Source organism: Balaenoptera ricei, chromosome 2, assembly GCF_028023285.1.
Source record: "Balaenoptera ricei isolate mBalRic1 chromosome 2, mBalRic1.hap2, whole genome shotgun sequence".
NCBI classification, from domain to species: Eukaryota; Metazoa; Chordata; class Mammalia; order Artiodactyla; family Balaenopteridae; genus Balaenoptera; species Balaenoptera ricei.
Genome location: NC_082640.1, coordinates 110,047,576 through 110,064,845, shown reverse-complemented (window position 1 = coordinate 110,064,845; position 17,270 = coordinate 110,047,576). Strand labels below are relative to the sequence as shown.

The 17,270-nt window shown below is 41.2% G+C and overlaps 1 protein-coding gene across 4 annotated transcripts in view; it reads left to right on the top strand.

Annotated features, from left to right (window-relative positions):
• FMN1 (formin 1) overlaps positions 1 to 17,270 on the top strand; it is a 452,266-nt gene that overhangs the window by 420,100 nt on the left and 14,896 nt on the right. For all 4 annotated transcript variants that reach the window (XM_059913697.1, XM_059913699.1, XM_059913696.1 and 1 more), the window contains one exon: positions 3,094 to 3,243. In XM_059913697.1, coding sequence (XP_059769680.1) covers positions 3,094 to 3,243 — 150 coding nt within the window. The remainder of the gene's footprint in view (positions 1 to 3,093; positions 3,244 to 17,270) is intronic.

The window sequence follows — 17,270 nt, the reverse complement described above, 5'->3', positions numbered from 1 at the left end:
AGAAATAAATCTTTTCAATGTTGAAAGCTATTTTAGTTATCTGCTGAGAAACAGAAATTTCAAACAGCACGATTGCCCCTTTGTCTCTTGGAGAAAATTCCAATATTGTTGTCAAATAACAGCAGTCTTCATGCCCAAATTTCAGAAGGTTTTCAATAATCAGTCTTCTGTGAATCAAAATTAAATTTGAAAGGAAGAGAGTTGTGTTTGGAGCGGGACCGGGTGGGTGGGGAGGAACATAGTCTAGACCTTATCAGATAGTTGTAGGTTCATATTCTAGCTTTTGGCTTTTCCTGGAACAAAGGGATCACACTGAAATCCAATAAGGCACACATCCTCAGAGTGACTTTGTTAAACTTGCAGAGTGCCAAAGCCAGGCCATCATCTGCAACTGTTTGCTTTGGTTCTCCTGAAGAGGTTCACTTAAACACATAGGGGGGAAAAATGCTGAAATTCACTATTTCCTTTAGGTTTCATACTCTTTGAGGGTTAGCAAGCAGGGCCTCCCAGATTCCCCGGGGGGAGAGGTGGTGAGGGTACATGGTTCAATTCACAGTTGGGAAAAGTGAGGCCCACAGGATGATGACATGCTTTTCTCAAGCTCTGTGATAACCCACCAAACAATTCTGTCATTCTCTGAAACTGTATCATCCTTGCAACATCTTGGTCTCACAGTCTACACTCCAAATAACGCTGGAACTGTTGGCGTTGAAGCACAGTGAGCGGAGTTTCTGCGCTCTTCACTATGTCATGCTGGAAAATAGGAAGATAATTTGCTCCTCTGAATACTAAAAGTGAAGACTTTCTCTTCTCTATTCAGTGCACAAGTAAATATGTTTCTGTGTTGAAGGTAAACATAATGAAGAGAGAAGAATAATGATGTGCTTTGCTGGGGGTAATGCACATTACGTATGACTTAGGTGGCAACGGTGTCTAACGTGGAAACAGACCAAAACATGACTATTTTATTTCTTAAATGTCTGGCTCAGTAAGTATGAACAACAGGGGGTGGGTAGAGCAGAAAAAGCATTTCACGGAGAATCAGGGGACCCAACTCTGCCGATGAATAAGGTCGTTCCATCTTTCTGGGTCTCTGTTTTCTCAGCTGTAAGATGGGAACATTGGACAGACTGACATGTCCGTCCCTTCCAGTTCTAAAGGCCTGTGACTCCATAAGAAATTCATGACCTTTAGGTTACAGAACTCTCTGCTTACGAACTTCCATGCTACAATCAATGTAATTTTCATTTTGAATGAAATAAAAAGTATATTCAGCGTTTTGACTGCCACAGAATTAAGAGTCACGCCTGGGCAAAAGTGGACATTGCTACTTTCTGGTTTTGCTCCAAAATATGTGTGTTTGGAATTATAAGAGAAGCCCCTCAAGAAATTACTGCAATGATTGACTTTCTCCACCTATGCACTTCTAGTCTTTTAATAACTGGGAGCCAAAATTCCCTGACCAGTAGTTTTAATTTGCATTAAAAACAGATTTATTATTTACAGAAGCACAAAGAATTTATGGGACTCAGAGCTGCAGCTCCAGCTTGGATCTCACCTAATCATAGCCATGGAATCAATTAACAGTTCATCTGTGAAATGTGATAAAATCTTATGAGATACATAGTGCCCAATAACTGAGACTGAGTTGAAAGTATGCTCCATAATAGTAATGGGGCTTCAGGGTTTTACAGTCGCTGTTGAATAGCGTTCCATTAGAAACTCAGTATTCAGGATGGCCACAAAAAAAAAAAAAAAAAAATGCTGTGTCTGAACAGATGATAGAGCATTGAGTAATAAACCTGGCCAGCCATTCCTGCTTTGATTAGCTTCCAACACCCTAGAAAAGGGGGCCATTTATTTAAGTGTTCTTGCTCATGGCAAATGAGCTTGTGGGGCTTGGAGTGGGTGGGGAGAAGGAATGAGGGCAGAGCTATAAATTGCTGCAAAGCCAGTGCCTCCAAGAAGGGCTGCTTGGGAGGCCTGGGTAGTCATCTGGGAATGAACCTCCAAGGGGTAGGTCAGGAGGTTCTTAGTGATATCTGGGAATCAGCCTTGTAAAACCTGGGTTCTTTTCCGACTGGGTTAGAGATCATTTTTTAAGATCAAAAATAGTTTTTCCTCCAATCCTTGCTATATTCTCAATTATATGTATTTTTGTACATTGATGGTTTGTACTCTTGTATCACATCAAGCTTTAAAATGTAACTTTCTTAAATATCATTTGGTCTAAGTCTCTTATTTTACCCTTGAAAAAACTGAGAGCCCAGTGTTGAATGATTGACCCAAGATTATAAAGCCAGCAGATGCCAGAATAAGGGTAGAACAGTCTCTTGATTTTCTGTGGAGCATTCAACAGATTGATGATTCCCTGTGGGCTCTCTAACTGTCCACTGCTGGTGATACAGAACCAACATGTCATTAGTGTTCCATGCACTCATTCAACATAACACAAAGAGCAGGTAAATGACATGGATTTGAGACGAAGAACAAACCCCAAAAGTTTTACCTACATACACCCTGGAATTATACATGCTGGATTTTTGTTTTTTTTTTAATTAATTTATTTATTTCTGACTGTGTTGGGTGTTCATTTCTGTGCGAGGGCTTTCTCTAGTTGCGGCAAGCGGGGGCCACTCTTCATCGCGGTGCGCGGGCCTCTCACTCTCGCGGCCTCCCTTGTTGCGCAGCACAGGCTCCAGACGCGCAGGCTCAGTAGTTGTGGCTCACGGGCCGAGTTGCTCCGCGGCATGTGGGATCTTCCCAGACCAGGGCTCGAACCCGTGTCCGCTTCATTGGAAGGCAGATTCTCAACCACTGCGCCACCAGGGAAGCCCCACATGCTGGTTTTATACAGATAAGATGTGCCCAGGAGTATCCCCAATCATGTTAAATTTCTTAGATAATCGGCTTGAACACGTAGATCTTACTGAGGCTTAGGATAAGCCGCAGTGACTCAAGCCTGGGCTTCTGTGCTAGAGAAGAGATGTGTGGGGGAGAAACTCTCCCGGTGTCCCCTCTCCTCCCCTAATGGGTATTAGCGTTGACAGCCTCTCACCCTCTACCTCACTGTTTTTTTCTCTACATTTGCAGTTTTGAAACAACAGTAGGATATTTTGGGATGAAGCCAAAGTCTGGTGAGAAGGAGATCACACCTAACTACGTGTTTATGGTGTGGTATGAGTTCTGCAGTGACTTCAAGACAATTTGGAAACGGGAGAGTAAAAACATATCTAAAGAAAGGTAAGGCTCTAATAGATTGATTAACACCCGCTTCGGGGGTCTAGGAAACCTCCTTCTCAAACCTAACGAAGTGTGTGCATCTCACCCGTGTCAGTATCGCCTTTCAGATCAAGTGGATGTTGAGGAAGGATTATTGCCTCAGAGTTCATAGGGAAAATCGGGGGAGGCTTGCTGTCCGCACAAGCAAATACACTCACGTGATCTGATAAGTTACACTTTCTTAACCCCTTCCAATTACTAGCTAGTAAATGAAAGGGGAGCTGTGCTAATTTGCAGCAGATTGCTTCTCTGTGTATTTTCATGTTGGCCCAGGCTAAATGAGGCAGCCTCGCTGTCGCAGACGGTACAGACAAATAAAAGTGAATGCTTTTCCCATTAATATACTGAACTTGCATCAAAGGGAAATCTCCGAGAGTCGGGCCACACTTAACACGGTGTTGAAGCCCCGCTCTGGATTTACAGCGCCACTTCTGACTCCCCGTATCCTGCTGAGGACATCAAACTGCGTGCCGCTCGCCTCACTGCAGCCTCCTGATTTTATTAGTTGGGGGTAGAAGGAAAACCTCGGCTCTGAATATAGGGAGAGCGTGTGTGTGTGTGCGTTCTCCTTAGAGAGAGACTGAATTTGGCCCTGTTGATCGGAACAAAAAAGCATTTCTGCTTGATCAGTGTTTTGATCAGGTTGCCACTGTTCTACAAAGGGTGTCATGGATTTAAACTTCAAACAGGTCTTGCTACTACTCCTGCAGAACAGATGTATGAGAGTGTCATTCAAAGTGGAGTCGGAGACAAATTCTACAAATGAAGGGAAGTGGTTTAATTGTAGCATCTATATCTCACTAAACACTGAGACCTGAAATTCCAAAATTCAGTATTTTTGCTCTTTACTTTGTAATCAGAGAAACGGTATGTACATACTATATCTACACAGACACACACACACACACACACAGAGTACACTAATATGTTTTACCTTAAAAAGCTACTTTAAAGGGCTCATAATTTAGAGATATCTTGACTCAGTCTTACTGAATCTCTAAATATTTTCTCAGGGAATTTTTTCACAAGCCTGCTTTCTTTCTAAGGAAGTCAAAGAGCTTTAAAAATATTTATCAACACATCTTCCCACCATTAACTCTTTTGGAACTTGGGAGTTAAACTGAGTATATCCATTATAGGGATAAAATGAAGCAGAGAAAAGTTAAGTGACATTGTTAAGAAAATAGATTGTTGATAATAACATGAAAAAAAAAAAAACCCCTAAAAATCTTGACATCCAACTCATTGTTCTCACCCTGCAATCTCTTGTTTAGCCCTTTAAGCTAAAATAAGCTTCTGTGGAATACATTCTGTGTTTTGTGAGCCTCAGAGGAAAAGTGACAGAGCCAAGTTCCTCTCTCTCTAACAAGGTAGCAGCTGGGAAGTCAGCTCTCCACGTCCACACCCGAAGGCCAGGGAGCCCCTCAGAGGGCCCTGAATGTCCAGCCTTTGCTAAAGATTTTACACCTGAGATTTTGATCCTAGCCCTTAGTGAATTTGTCCTTGTTGTTGGAGCCCTTAAAATGGTCCCAAAAAACCAACAGAGATGGTAATGAATTGCTTTTCATTTGAATAATCTTCTATTGAAATACTGAACTGTATTCCAAATGGAGGAGTTTTTCCCTATCACAGAAGTTAGACCACACTCATTGTGGGCCTGCGGTGGTTCAGAATGACCTGTTCTCTGATTCCTAGCGATGGGCACTTGCTGTGCTGCTTCCTGGGTATAGCTGGTGAATTGCCCACTTCACACTCTGTAAACCAACACCTTTAAAGGGTCATGACTTCCCGGGACCCTTTTCAGGTCTTCTCATTTAGCAATTTCAGGGGTTTCTTCATTCCAGCCGTGCTTTGTGAGATGACTCACCAAGGTTTCCAACCTAAAACAACATCTCTGAAAGTTAATGATGGCTCATAAAGTATCTGTGGAAGCCGCTTGTTTACAAAAATCTTTTTGTTAAGAAATGTTAGCGCATTATATATATTACTGCTCATCCAGTTCAGTAAACTGGTTAATATCCAGGGTTTTCTCGTGAAGTGAGGATTTTTTTCAGTTGTTCTCTGTCTGCTAAGGGTTTTAGCTTTTAAACGATTGGAATCACATATTCGTTGTGGTGAAATAAGCGAATTGAATTCTTCTGTTACAATCAAATGATAAACAATATGATTGCTTTGTTTTGACCCATATTTAATGATGTTTGATATTGTCATTTTTTATTGTACTTCAACAAATCCCAACAACACTACACGTCAGGAGGTAGCATAAGATAATATGAAGACATCCTCAAAAATTAAACTCATAAGCAAATGAGAACCTCAAAGCTTGTAATTATTAGGGAAAAAAATACCTATAGTTTGGGATCCCATCCAAAGGAATTTCATCCCCTTGATTTTGAGAGGTATTTGAAGGCCAACTAAAACCCCAAAAATCACTGAGAAAAATTAAGGATCAGTAATAGTATTTTCAAAGAGACAGATTCACTTCCAAATGAAATGGAGGTTTTGAAAACTACTTTAGGTCACTTGAGGTCAATTTTAAGGGATAGAGAATATTTACTTCTTGTTCTGCTTAGTATGGTTTCCATGGATGCACATTAGCTTGATGCAAAATCGAAATGATGCAGCCGCATAGCAGGGTAACAGCTACCCCTCATGAGACCCAGAACGACGTCTGAACACACAGGTGACTGATAAAAACGTCCAATGTGCTTGTGCCTTGAAAATGAATGATAAAGCCCCTATTCTTAAGCTGGTATCAGGACACAGTTCTGTATTTGAGTAGAATAGACATAGTATTTCACTGGGGATATGGTTTACCTGAAGATTCACTCTCAGTAGAAGAGCAAGCTACTGTATGATGGTATATTAATGGCATGAAACTTTCCTTGTCGTGTATGCCAATATTAGGCAAAATAGAAAACTTCTGAGTCTAGGCCCAAATCCAGAGTGCCTCGCTCCCTAGACCTTCAGTCTGTGACCCACTCAGTCCTCATGGTGTCCCTAGTACTAGAACTCATCCTCCAGTGAAGTGTACCAGGTCCTTCTCTTACCCCTGCTGAGTACTTACTGGCAGTGCTCAGTAGTGTAAAAAACACCTCTAGAGAGAGAGTTGAAACCCAGCATTTTTATGCCATTAATTTGCTTTGTGATCTTGGGCCAGTCACTTATTGCCTGGAGGACCCAAATATCATATCTGTAAAATGTATGTATTGGGATGAAGCAGGAACCAAAGGTTCACTAAGATCTTTTCTAGCTCAAAATCTCTGTGAATCTAGAAACTACTTTTTTTTTTTTTTAATATTTTGAGAAACTGTTTTATTTCTGAGATAACACCCCTCACCTTTGCTCTTGAGCTCATAGGGGATTATACTGAAAGACATTCCAAGCCAAGGTCTGGTGGTGAGTGAGGGAGAGATTTGGGGGCAGGGAGAATTTTCACCTTCCTCTTGGACTTGGTAAATGTCTACAGCTTCCTTGGCTTACACTCCCAGTTCCTCCCCTAAAATACTAAGGTTGGTCTTGAAGACCACATTTTTTTAACTGAAAGGATACACACAAAAATATTTTCATCTGCATCCAACATTGCGTTTACTGGTTTATGAAAGTTCATCAAGATTTTTATTCTGAGAGGCAGCTTTGCCTCAATTTTACCTTTTCATGCAGTTTTGTATTTGTGTCTCTTGACAGCCAGTCAATGAATTTTTGCAACACACATTTCTTCCACCTATTAAATCAACAGACTATTCGAGCATATGCATAGTTGCAAAGAGATAACCTAATTTTTGCTGCTACCTTTATTGACTATTCTTTACTCATTTTCTGCTTTTTCTTTTTTTTTTTCCTGTTTAATTATTCTGGGATATACAACCCTTCCTTATGAAGTTTTCCACTATTTAGAATATGTTAAGACTGCTCCCCACATATGCCCACACATGCACACATAGAGGCCACAAACGACTACTCCCCACAAAATGAGCTATGAATTTGCAAAAGGTAAAGAAGTCCTAGGGGGCTCATGACTCCAGGAATAAAGTCTTGGCAAATAATTCAACCCTGAGCCAAAGCAGACTGTAAAAGTACCATTTAAAAACCCATAATGGGTAAGTAATGAGTGAATAAGGAGTTTGGTGAATTTTATGTGAAATGCAAATAAGACATTTCATTATATACATAACTATAATTTACACCATGGGGGAATGGATGGTTAGTTTGGGTTCTTTTAGTTCAGCTAAATAACAACAGAGTTTTTGTTTTAGGTGTATTACTTGCAGTCATTATGGTTAATTATGCAACTGCCATACCCTTGACAGCAGAGCTGTTGTGGAGTTATCCCAAAGCTGTTCTCAGGGCTCACTGCTCAGGTCACTTTAGGACCAGGAGCTGGGGACTTAGGCCATCACTCAACCCACAAAGAAGCCGTTGATTGCAGTGTAGACATCGCAGGAATTCCTCTCTTTATATGACAGTTATTCCTGGAAAAAGTTCCATAAACTAAAATTTTTATTTATTGAATCATGATCATTACAGTAACATCTAACAAGTTACCCTAGCCCTCTGTTATGTGGTTAAATGATTTATATACACTTAACTGCTAAGAAGCTTCATATTTTAAAGGACCCCTTTAATAATACGAATAATCACCCCCAAGTTACTTGGCAAAACTTTGAATTTTCCTAAGTCACATTTGAAGGCAGTTCTGTACAAATACACAAACAGTAAATGTCCCAACAAGTTAACTTATAAACAGAATGTGTGATTATCATAATCACAAAGAATAAAACCCGCTTATTTCCCAAGCAATGAATTTAAAACTACTTCTGCAAAATTAAAAATATGCCATGAGTAAGGAGAGGAGATTGTAGGCTTCTAAATGGTAAAAATTATGGGATCATTGATTCTTAAAAATTAAAACACGTCTTTTGACCCTCTTTCCTCTGGAAACTAGTGATCTCCTGTTCCTTCCAGCTTCTTAAAAGAAGAGTTTATATACATTTCCTCATTTCTTTTTCCATAATACACATCCACTCCTTTCTGTATCAGTAAGAATAAAGCCTCGGCTGCCATAACAAAGACCAAAGTAACTGTTGCTTAAACAAGAAAAATTTATTTTACTTTGGCCTAACAATCTTGAGTGTAAATTGTTTAGAAGTTCAGAACCCAGATTCCTTTGCTCTTGTGGCCACCATCATTAGGTGTGGTCCTTATTCACAAGTGTAAAGATGGCTGACATCACGTCCGCCAGCGTCACTGCTGCTGAGTTCCTGCCAGTAGAAAGGGGAGGGCACACCATTTCCTTTAAAGGGGGGTGGACCTGGAAGGTACACGTATTTCACTGAGCAAAACTTAGTCTCACGGCTATATGCAAGGGAGACCAGGAAATGCAAGTTTATCTGGGAGCCATGGGCCCAGCTAAAGACTCATGGGTTCCATTACTAAAGGGAGCAGAAGAAATGGATGTTGAGACCAGTGGCAGACTTTGCCACCTTTGCCATTTGTGAAATCAGACAGCCAACTCCTTGCCACTACTAGCTTTTGACACTGATGATAGTTTCTTCCATCTTGAAGATGCTCTGAGGGTATTCTGGGTTTCCTTCTGCAAAGGTGACTGCCACTCTTCTATTTCCTTCGTCGGCTCGTCTTTTTCTTCTATTCCTTAAGTGTGGACCTTCCCCAGGGTTCAGATCTCTGTTCCTCTTTTCTGCTCTGTACTCTATCCCTAGTTAACCCCAACCATTCTCATCGCTTCACCTGTCACCTCTTTGCCAAGTCCTCCTACCCAGAAACAACCTCTTAGTTCTAAGTCTTAGACTCAAATCTCCTACTTCACGCTAAACGTTCCCACCGGCTGCCCAACTTTCATCTGCAATTCAGTATGCCTACTCTGAGGGTCCCTAAATTTCATTTGCACCCTTCTCCTCCTCCTAGTAGCCAAAGGCAGGCTGGAAACCTGAACTGTCTTTTTTTTTTTTTTTTTTTTTTTAAACATCTTTATTGAAGTATAATTGCCTTACAATGGTGTGTTAGCTTCTGCTTTATAACAAAGTGAATCAGTTATACATATACAATATGTTCCCATATCTCTTCCCTCTTGCATCTCCCTCCCTCCCACCCTCCCCATCCCACCCCTCTAGGTGGTCACAAAGCACCGAGCTGATCTCCCTGTGCTATGTGGCTGCTTCCCACTAGCTACCTATTTTACATTTGGTAGTGTATATATGTCCATGACACTCTCTCACCCTGTCACATCTCACCCCACCCCTTCCCCATATCCTCAAGTCCATTCTCTAGTAGGTCTGTGTCTTTATTCCCGTCTTGCCACGAGGTTCTTCATGGCTTTTTTTTCCCTTAGATTCCGTATATATGTGTTAGCATACTGTATTTGTTTTTCTCTTTCTGACTTACTTCACTCTGTATGACAGACTCTAACTCCATCCACCTCATTACAAATACCTCCATTTCATTTCTTTTTATGGCTGAGTAATATTCCATTGTATATATGTGCCACATCTTCTTTATCCATTCATCTGTCGATGGACATTTAGGTTGCTTCCATGTCCTGGCTATTGTAAATAGAGCTGCAATGAACATTTTGGTACAAGAGTCTTTTTGACCTATGGTTTTCTCAGGGTATATGCCCAGTAGTGGGATTGCTGGATCGTATGGTAGTTCTATTTGTAGTTTTTTAAAGAACCTCCATACTGTTCTCCATAGTGGCTGTATCAATTTACATTCCCACCAACAGTGCAAGAGAGTTCCCTTTCCTCCACACCCTCTCCAGCATTTATTGTTTCTAGATTTTTTGATGATGGCCATTCTGACCGGTGTGAGATGATATCTCATTGTAGTTTTGATTTGCATTTCTCTAATGATTAATGATGTTGAGCATTCTTTCATGTGTCTGTTGGCCATCTGTATATCTTCTTTGGAGAAATGTCTATTTAGGTCTTCTGCCCATTTTTGGATTGGGTTGTTCGTTTTTTTGTTATTGAGCTGCATGAGCTGCTTGTAAATCTTGGAGATTAATCCTTTGTCAGTTGCTTCATTTGCAAATATTTTCTCCCATTCTGATGGTTGTCTTTTGGTCTTGTTTATGGTTTCCTTTGCTGTGCAAAAGCTTTTAAGTTTCATTAGGTCCCATTTGTTTATTTGTGTTCTTATTTCCATTTCTCTGGGAGCTGGGTCAAAAAGAATCTTGCTGTGATGTATGTCATAGAATGTTCTGCCTATGTTTTCCTCTAAGAGTTTGATAGTGTCTGGTCTTACACTTAGGTCTTTCATCCATTTTGAGTTTATTTTTGTGCATGGTGTCAGGGAGTGTTCTAATTTCATACTTTTACATGTATCTGTCCAATTTTCCCAGCACCACTTATTGAAGAGGCTGTCTTTTCTCCACCGTATATGCTTGCCTCCTTTATCAAAGATAAGGTGACCATATGTGCGTGGGTTTATCTCTGGGCTTTCTATCCTGTTCCATTGATCAATATTTCTGTTTTTGTGCCAGTACCAAACTGTCTTGATTACTGTAGCTTTGTAATATAGTCTGAAGTCAGGGAGCCTGATTCCCCCAGCTCCATTTTTCGTTCTCAAGATTGCTTTGGCTATTCGGGGTCTTTTGTGTTTCCATACAAATTGTGAAATTTTTTGTTCTAGTTCTGTGAAAAATGCCAGTGGTAGTTTGATAGGGATTGCATTGAATCTGTAGATTGCTTTGGGTAGTAGAGTCATTTTCACAATGTTGATTCTTCCAATCCAGGAACATGGTATATCTTTCCATCTATTTGTATCATCTTTAATTTCTTTCATCAGTGTCTTATAATTTTCTGCATACAGGTCTTTTGTCTCCTTAGGTAGGTTTATTCCTAGATATTTTATTCTTTTTGTTGCAATGGTAAACGGGAGTGTTTTCTTAATTTCACTTTCAGATTTTTCGTCATTAGTGTATAGAAATGCAAGAGATTTCTGTGCATTAATTTTGTATCCTGCTACTTTACCAAATTCATTGATTAGCTCTAGGAGTTTTCTGGTAGCATCTTTAGGATTCTCTATGTATAGTATCATGTCATCTGCAAACAGTGACAGCTTTACTTCTTCTTTTCCGATTTGGATTCCTTTTATTTCTTTGTCTTCTCTGATTGCTGTGGCTAACACTTCCAAAACTATGTTGAATAATAGTGGTGAGAGTGGGCAACCTTGACCTGAACTGTCTTTAATGCTACAAGATTCACTTTCCACCCGTGGCTAACTTCTCAGTTTTACCTCCTTAGTGGTTATTCTTTTTCACCCTGTTTTCTCAGTGGCTTTGCCTAGTTCGGGACCTCATCTCTCACCTGGTTTATTGCTACATCCTTCTGACTGTTCTCTCTGCCTATAGTTTTTCTATTTCCTCTTCATTGGCCCTTAATATTGTATCCAGCTATCTTTCTAAAACAGAAGTTAGATCACATCTATTTCTTTGAACATATCCTGCTTAAGCATATCCTCTTCTGAAATAAAGGGAAGAAAATCAGCCATGATTGGTACTTATATTCATTAACTTTGGGGGCCTTACAACAGCCCTGAAAAAGTGTATTACTATTGTGCAGATAAGCAGAGGAGAGAGTAAACGAATTACCAACATCACAGTTTCACTCCTAAGCAACAGAATGGGGATAATGACCTAGGTCTTATGTGACACTAAAGCTTGAGCTTTTTCAAGTATTCTGTATTTCTCCCAAATTAGAGCATGAGCCTCCAAAAACTTGCCTTAACTCACTTTCCAACCTCATTTCCCATATCCTCATCCCCCACATACCCATGATATTGACTAAGTGTTTCTCACATCTACACGTTCTTGCCTGGTGTTCTCATTGGGTAATTTCTTTACGTTGCATTGTCCCAGTTATTTCCTGCTGGTCAAAACATAGTCAGTCATCTTCTAAGGGCGACCTCCAAAACCTCTCCCCTAAAAATCTTCTGAAATACCCCTAAGTAAAAGAATTACATCTTTCTCTGGTCTCGGATAGCATATTTTTCTTACCATCCTTTAGCACTTAATTCCTTCCAACTTGTTACTTTAGCACTTTACGTGCCTTTTTCCACCTTTAGGACATAAACCCATTCCTTATCGTATCTTCTATGGTGCATTCTCCAGCACGGAGCCTGCTAATTGTTTACTGATAGAGAAAGGACTTCACAACATAGTACAAAATGATACTGAGTGAGCACTGAAGATCCTGGGCAGTGTGAGTTTGGAGGAGGAAATGATTCCTAAGGAATGAGGAGGCTGGGGAGGGCTTTGGGAAGATGGTTAGCCATAAACAGGGCCACCCTCCACAAAAGCTGTAGAAGGGATTCAGAACCCAGTACGGGAATGTTGGATGTCAGCTGCTCCCAAATCTGGCAGGTCTTCCAAATCACCTGGAGAGCTTTGTAAAAAAGTAAGCAGATCTACCAAATCAGAATCCCAGAGGATTAGAACCTAGGGATCTGCAGTTTTAGAAAGCTCCTCGTAGAGAGGATGAGCAAGAACACATTTTGTGTTTGGTTGCTTCAGTAAATACCTTGGCTTCATCCCTTGCTGAAATCTATCAGGTCAGCTTTGGAGATGGGAGAAAAAAGTTCATTTTTCCAAGAGATTCTTTTTTTTAAATACTGGTGCTTTTTTTTTTTTTTTAAAGGAATTCCTTTATTTTTGTTATTTTTATTATTTATTTATTTTTAGCTGTGTTGGGTCTTCGTTTCTGCGCGAGGGCTTTCTCTAGTTGCGGCAAGTGGGGGCGCCTCTTCATCGCGGTGCGCGGGCCTCTCACTATCGCGGCCTCTCTTGTTGCGGAGCACAGGCTCCAGACGCGCAGGCTCAGTAGCTGTGGCTCACGGGCCCAGTTGCTCCGCGGGCATGTGGGATCTTCCCAGACCAGGGCTTGAACCCGTGTCCCCTGCATTGGCAGGCACACTCTGAACCACTGCGCCACCAGGGAAGCCCCCAAGAGATTCTTACTACGTCCAGCCAAGTTTAGGAACTATTAGACTCAGGTGATCGTGAAGGTCTCTTCCAGCCCTTATTTCCTGTGGTTTTAGGTGGGAAATGAGCTGGACATTGACAGAGCAGATGAATTCAGCTACGTAGAGATGAAAGGGGTAAGGACATCTTGGAGATCACATGGCAAAGGCCTGGGCTTGGAAGGCTGAACGCACATTTTGGAAGAATCACATAGTATGATTTCAGGGGCCAGCCTAATTGCCGTGTTTCCTGTGCATCCTCGGAGTACACACCGTCTCCCATCTATTTGCACTTTGCATTCCCATAACATAAATGTGCACCACTTAATCAGCTTGATTTAAGCACATACTTTTAAAATACCTATTCATTCTTAAATGCTGTACAAGCTATGAGACCCTATTCCGGAAGAATTTAATCTGGTGATCACAATGCCTCCTTCATAAAGCTTTCCCCAATCTCTGTGAGCTATCTTTCCTCCAATATTGGGGCAGGGGGAGATGGTTACTATCTCTTTAATGTTGGCATTAGTGATTTCTTTTTCATTCATCTTCTTATAGACATTTCCCCCTCAAATAAATCATAAGCTGTAGAAGACAAGGGCAATGCCTCATACTTCTTTGTTCTCTGTCTACCATCTTATATTTCCTTATATGTAGTGAGTGCTCAATTAATATTTGTTGAACAAATAAACAGTCACTGTGTTTTCGTTTGCCACATTGAAATTGATTACAGAATTTGCCTTCTACTGCTGATAGATGAGAGATCTTATTTATTTAGACTTTGGTGGTAGAATTCCCCAAACATATCCCATATGGGTTGCTTTTGCTCAAGTATCTAAAATCTTTATAGCTTGGTTAAAGAGGATAGACATGTTCAAAACAAGAAAGACTAGTTAATGGGGTAAAACAATCACCTTCTCTGTTCTTGCCTGTATTACTTTCAATTTGTCTTAAAAAAAAAACAAAAAGAAAGAAAGAAACAAAGAAGGAAGTGAAGGTCTTTGGGATTCAGGCTGTGTCAAGCCTCACACCTCTTCAGAACTCACATAAGAACCTTTGAGAGCAACCGTCCACGCGCTCTTTCCCTAGCTTGGCAGACAGCAATGGAAACCCAAAGTAAGTCTCCTTCATTCAGCTAGAATATTTCTAAGTTGCTTATCTGTGGGACTCCTGACAGCTCCTGCCTTGGGCAGAGAATAGATGGAATAGGGGGCTGCCTGGGGAGTATGATTTGAGGGGCGCCAGAAAGGCTGCCTGCTCCACCCAATCTCCCCTGCTTCCTCCCCCTTTTCGTTTTAGTCACCCCTGCAAACAGGCTCTGATCAGTTCCAGTTTTTGGTGAGACTCGGTAGGTGGTAAAGGTTTCAAAACCAAAGTGGGAGTGGGGGCGGGAGTTGGCATCTACAAGCACGTGCATGTCTTCATTATCAGAATTGGAAATGTCTTCCAAAGACAAGCAATGCATTGCAATTAAACTTGCAGATTTATGTCCCAGGGCCGGCTTGAGTTTCCAGGCTGTCTCCCAGACGCCTCTCCCCGAACAAGGAAACGCAATGCTGTTACCTTTCACTCCACACCTAAATCGCCCGGGCGGCTCAGGGTGTTTCGTCTACCAAGTGCAGAGTGATTGGCTTTAACTGATCATGCATTCCAGGGCAAGTCCAGGACCCCCCCCCCACTTCCACTCCCCTGTGGCCTGGGGGAGACGCTCTGCAAACGGAAGCGGTCTTTGTTCTGCAATTAATCATTTGAAGTCAAAGTGTGTTTGGGAACTACAAGTGATAACCCGCAAAAGCTATCAAGTGGCTGATTGTGTAGCTGGTGAAATGTGGTCTCTAGGAGGACTTCCTTCATTGTAAATAGAAAAATATCTTAGGAATGAGGTAGGGAAAGTTGTCAAATGTAGGAAGTGGAAGTGATGGGCTAATTTATCATGGAATCACTGAGAGGCTAGATTCTGATGTGTAAGGAGCTAAGTCTTTTAAGTCTAAGACCTGCCTTACTTTCCTGCTGGTCTGTCTTACCATGGCTGCTAGTGAGACTGGCCTGGGGGACACAGGGATGGAAGGGTTAGTCAAGGTCAAGGGTCAGACTCTGAAGAGGGAATAAGCATAGAAGAGTGTGTGTCTGTCCAAGTCTGTGGCCCTGCTGGCCTGCCTGAGATAAATGATTTTGAGGCTACCCATTATTTCATATTGTCTATGGCTGTCTTCTCTGAGTTTTATTTTCTTACCCTTTGCAAGCATTCCACATAGATGAGTCCATGATGTTTCCATCAGCTGCAGCAGTGAGGAAGAAATGTCCCGTTACACTGGGGAGTTAATGAATTTAGTCTTTGTGTTGTTGGGTTTTTTTTTTAATTGAAGTATAGTTGATTTACGACACTGTGTTAGTTTTAGGTGGACAGCACAGCGATTCAGTTATACATATATTGTGTTGTTGGTTCTTTACTGACAATAAAGAGTGACTTTATTTCATTGGCTTTCATAACTGTTATCGCTGTGTAGTAGTTATATCAAGAATTCAGAAATACCTCGTGAGGGACTGTTGTCAAGGTGGGTAGAAATAAGGGCAGTTCCCAAGGCCCCTGGCAGGTCTTCCTGATTGCATTTACTTATTTAGAACCGAAGATGGATGTTAACCCTCTTTCCCCCAACTGTGGAGAAACAACCTCAATGTCCTCAATGAACTGAGGACAGTACCTGTGGAGGCTTGGGAGTATCAGAAGATGCAAAGAAACCCCACAAAGCTCACACGCCTTCCCTCTAATGTCCAGGCTACTAGGCAATGGCTGGAAGGGTAGCCTGACATAGCTACGCCTTCTAAAAGCACAACGTTAAAAACAACCCCTACGATGTTAACACCAGGGAATCCTAATGAGGAAAATACTGGGATGTTGCCCTCAACCTTCTCCATCTAAAATACATAAACCATGTGCTATTGAGCTTTCTTAAGCAATAAAGCCACTCCCACACCTCCCCAAAGTCTCTTTGGATAGTATTCTTTGCTCCTTGACCTAATGCTACTTAGTTCAAGGCTACAAGGAGATCATAGGAAAAGAGTGGATAGTCAGTTGGTATTTCATCTCTGCAGCTTCTTATACACCGTCTCTGATTTTCTTCTCCTAAAGGGGGACCATACAAATAGTACCATTTACTTATAGAAGAAGGTGTCCCTAATAATGATTCGTAAAGTCAACCCACATTGGGAAGCCAGACTGGCAAGTTATTTATTTACAAGCATGATCTTCAGTAGGTGCCATCCCACAAAACCTTGTCTACCCTTCACAGGGCCCCAGGCCACAATTTACGGGGCCATGGACAAGGGCATGTTTTTCTCATGCTCCTTTGCTGATCATATTCTTCTGTGTATTTCAGAATAGCCACTAGAAGGAAGAGTTCTCGTGCTTGGTAGATTCTGGTTCACATGTCTTTAAATTTTAGGATAAGCCTAGTGACATAGTGATTTGGACCTTCAGTTTTTATTTATCCTGTTTTTTTAGGGAACTTGGGTGTTATTCCCTGTAGCATGCTGACTCAGAGGCCCATTACTACACATACTGGTGCACAGAAGCCTGCCCTGTTCCCTTTCTAGACTATTTTGACCTCTTTAGCGATGACTGATGTTAAGTCTTCTTTAAACAGATTTACATTACTGCTGGTCAGATTTCATGCTTTTACCAACATGCATTTTATGAACTATATTCGTGCAATGCCTCCCTTTTCTTTGCCTTCATCCACTGATGTTCCCAAAGCCACTGACTTTGAATATCTTCAGTGAAGATGTGTACATGGTCTGGGTCATGCAGTGGTTAATGTTTTTAGGTCACACTGTACTGGATGGCTAACGGAGCTTCCTCTTTGAAGCTAGTAGCTCTATAGGCAAAACTTGACTTCTGTAATCCTGAAGTCGCTTCCTCAGTCCCGTTGTAAACATTACAAGAGTTGAGTGATTTATTAACAAGTACGTCCTGGTAATATAACCAGATTGTCTATTTTCCACTTGCTGAA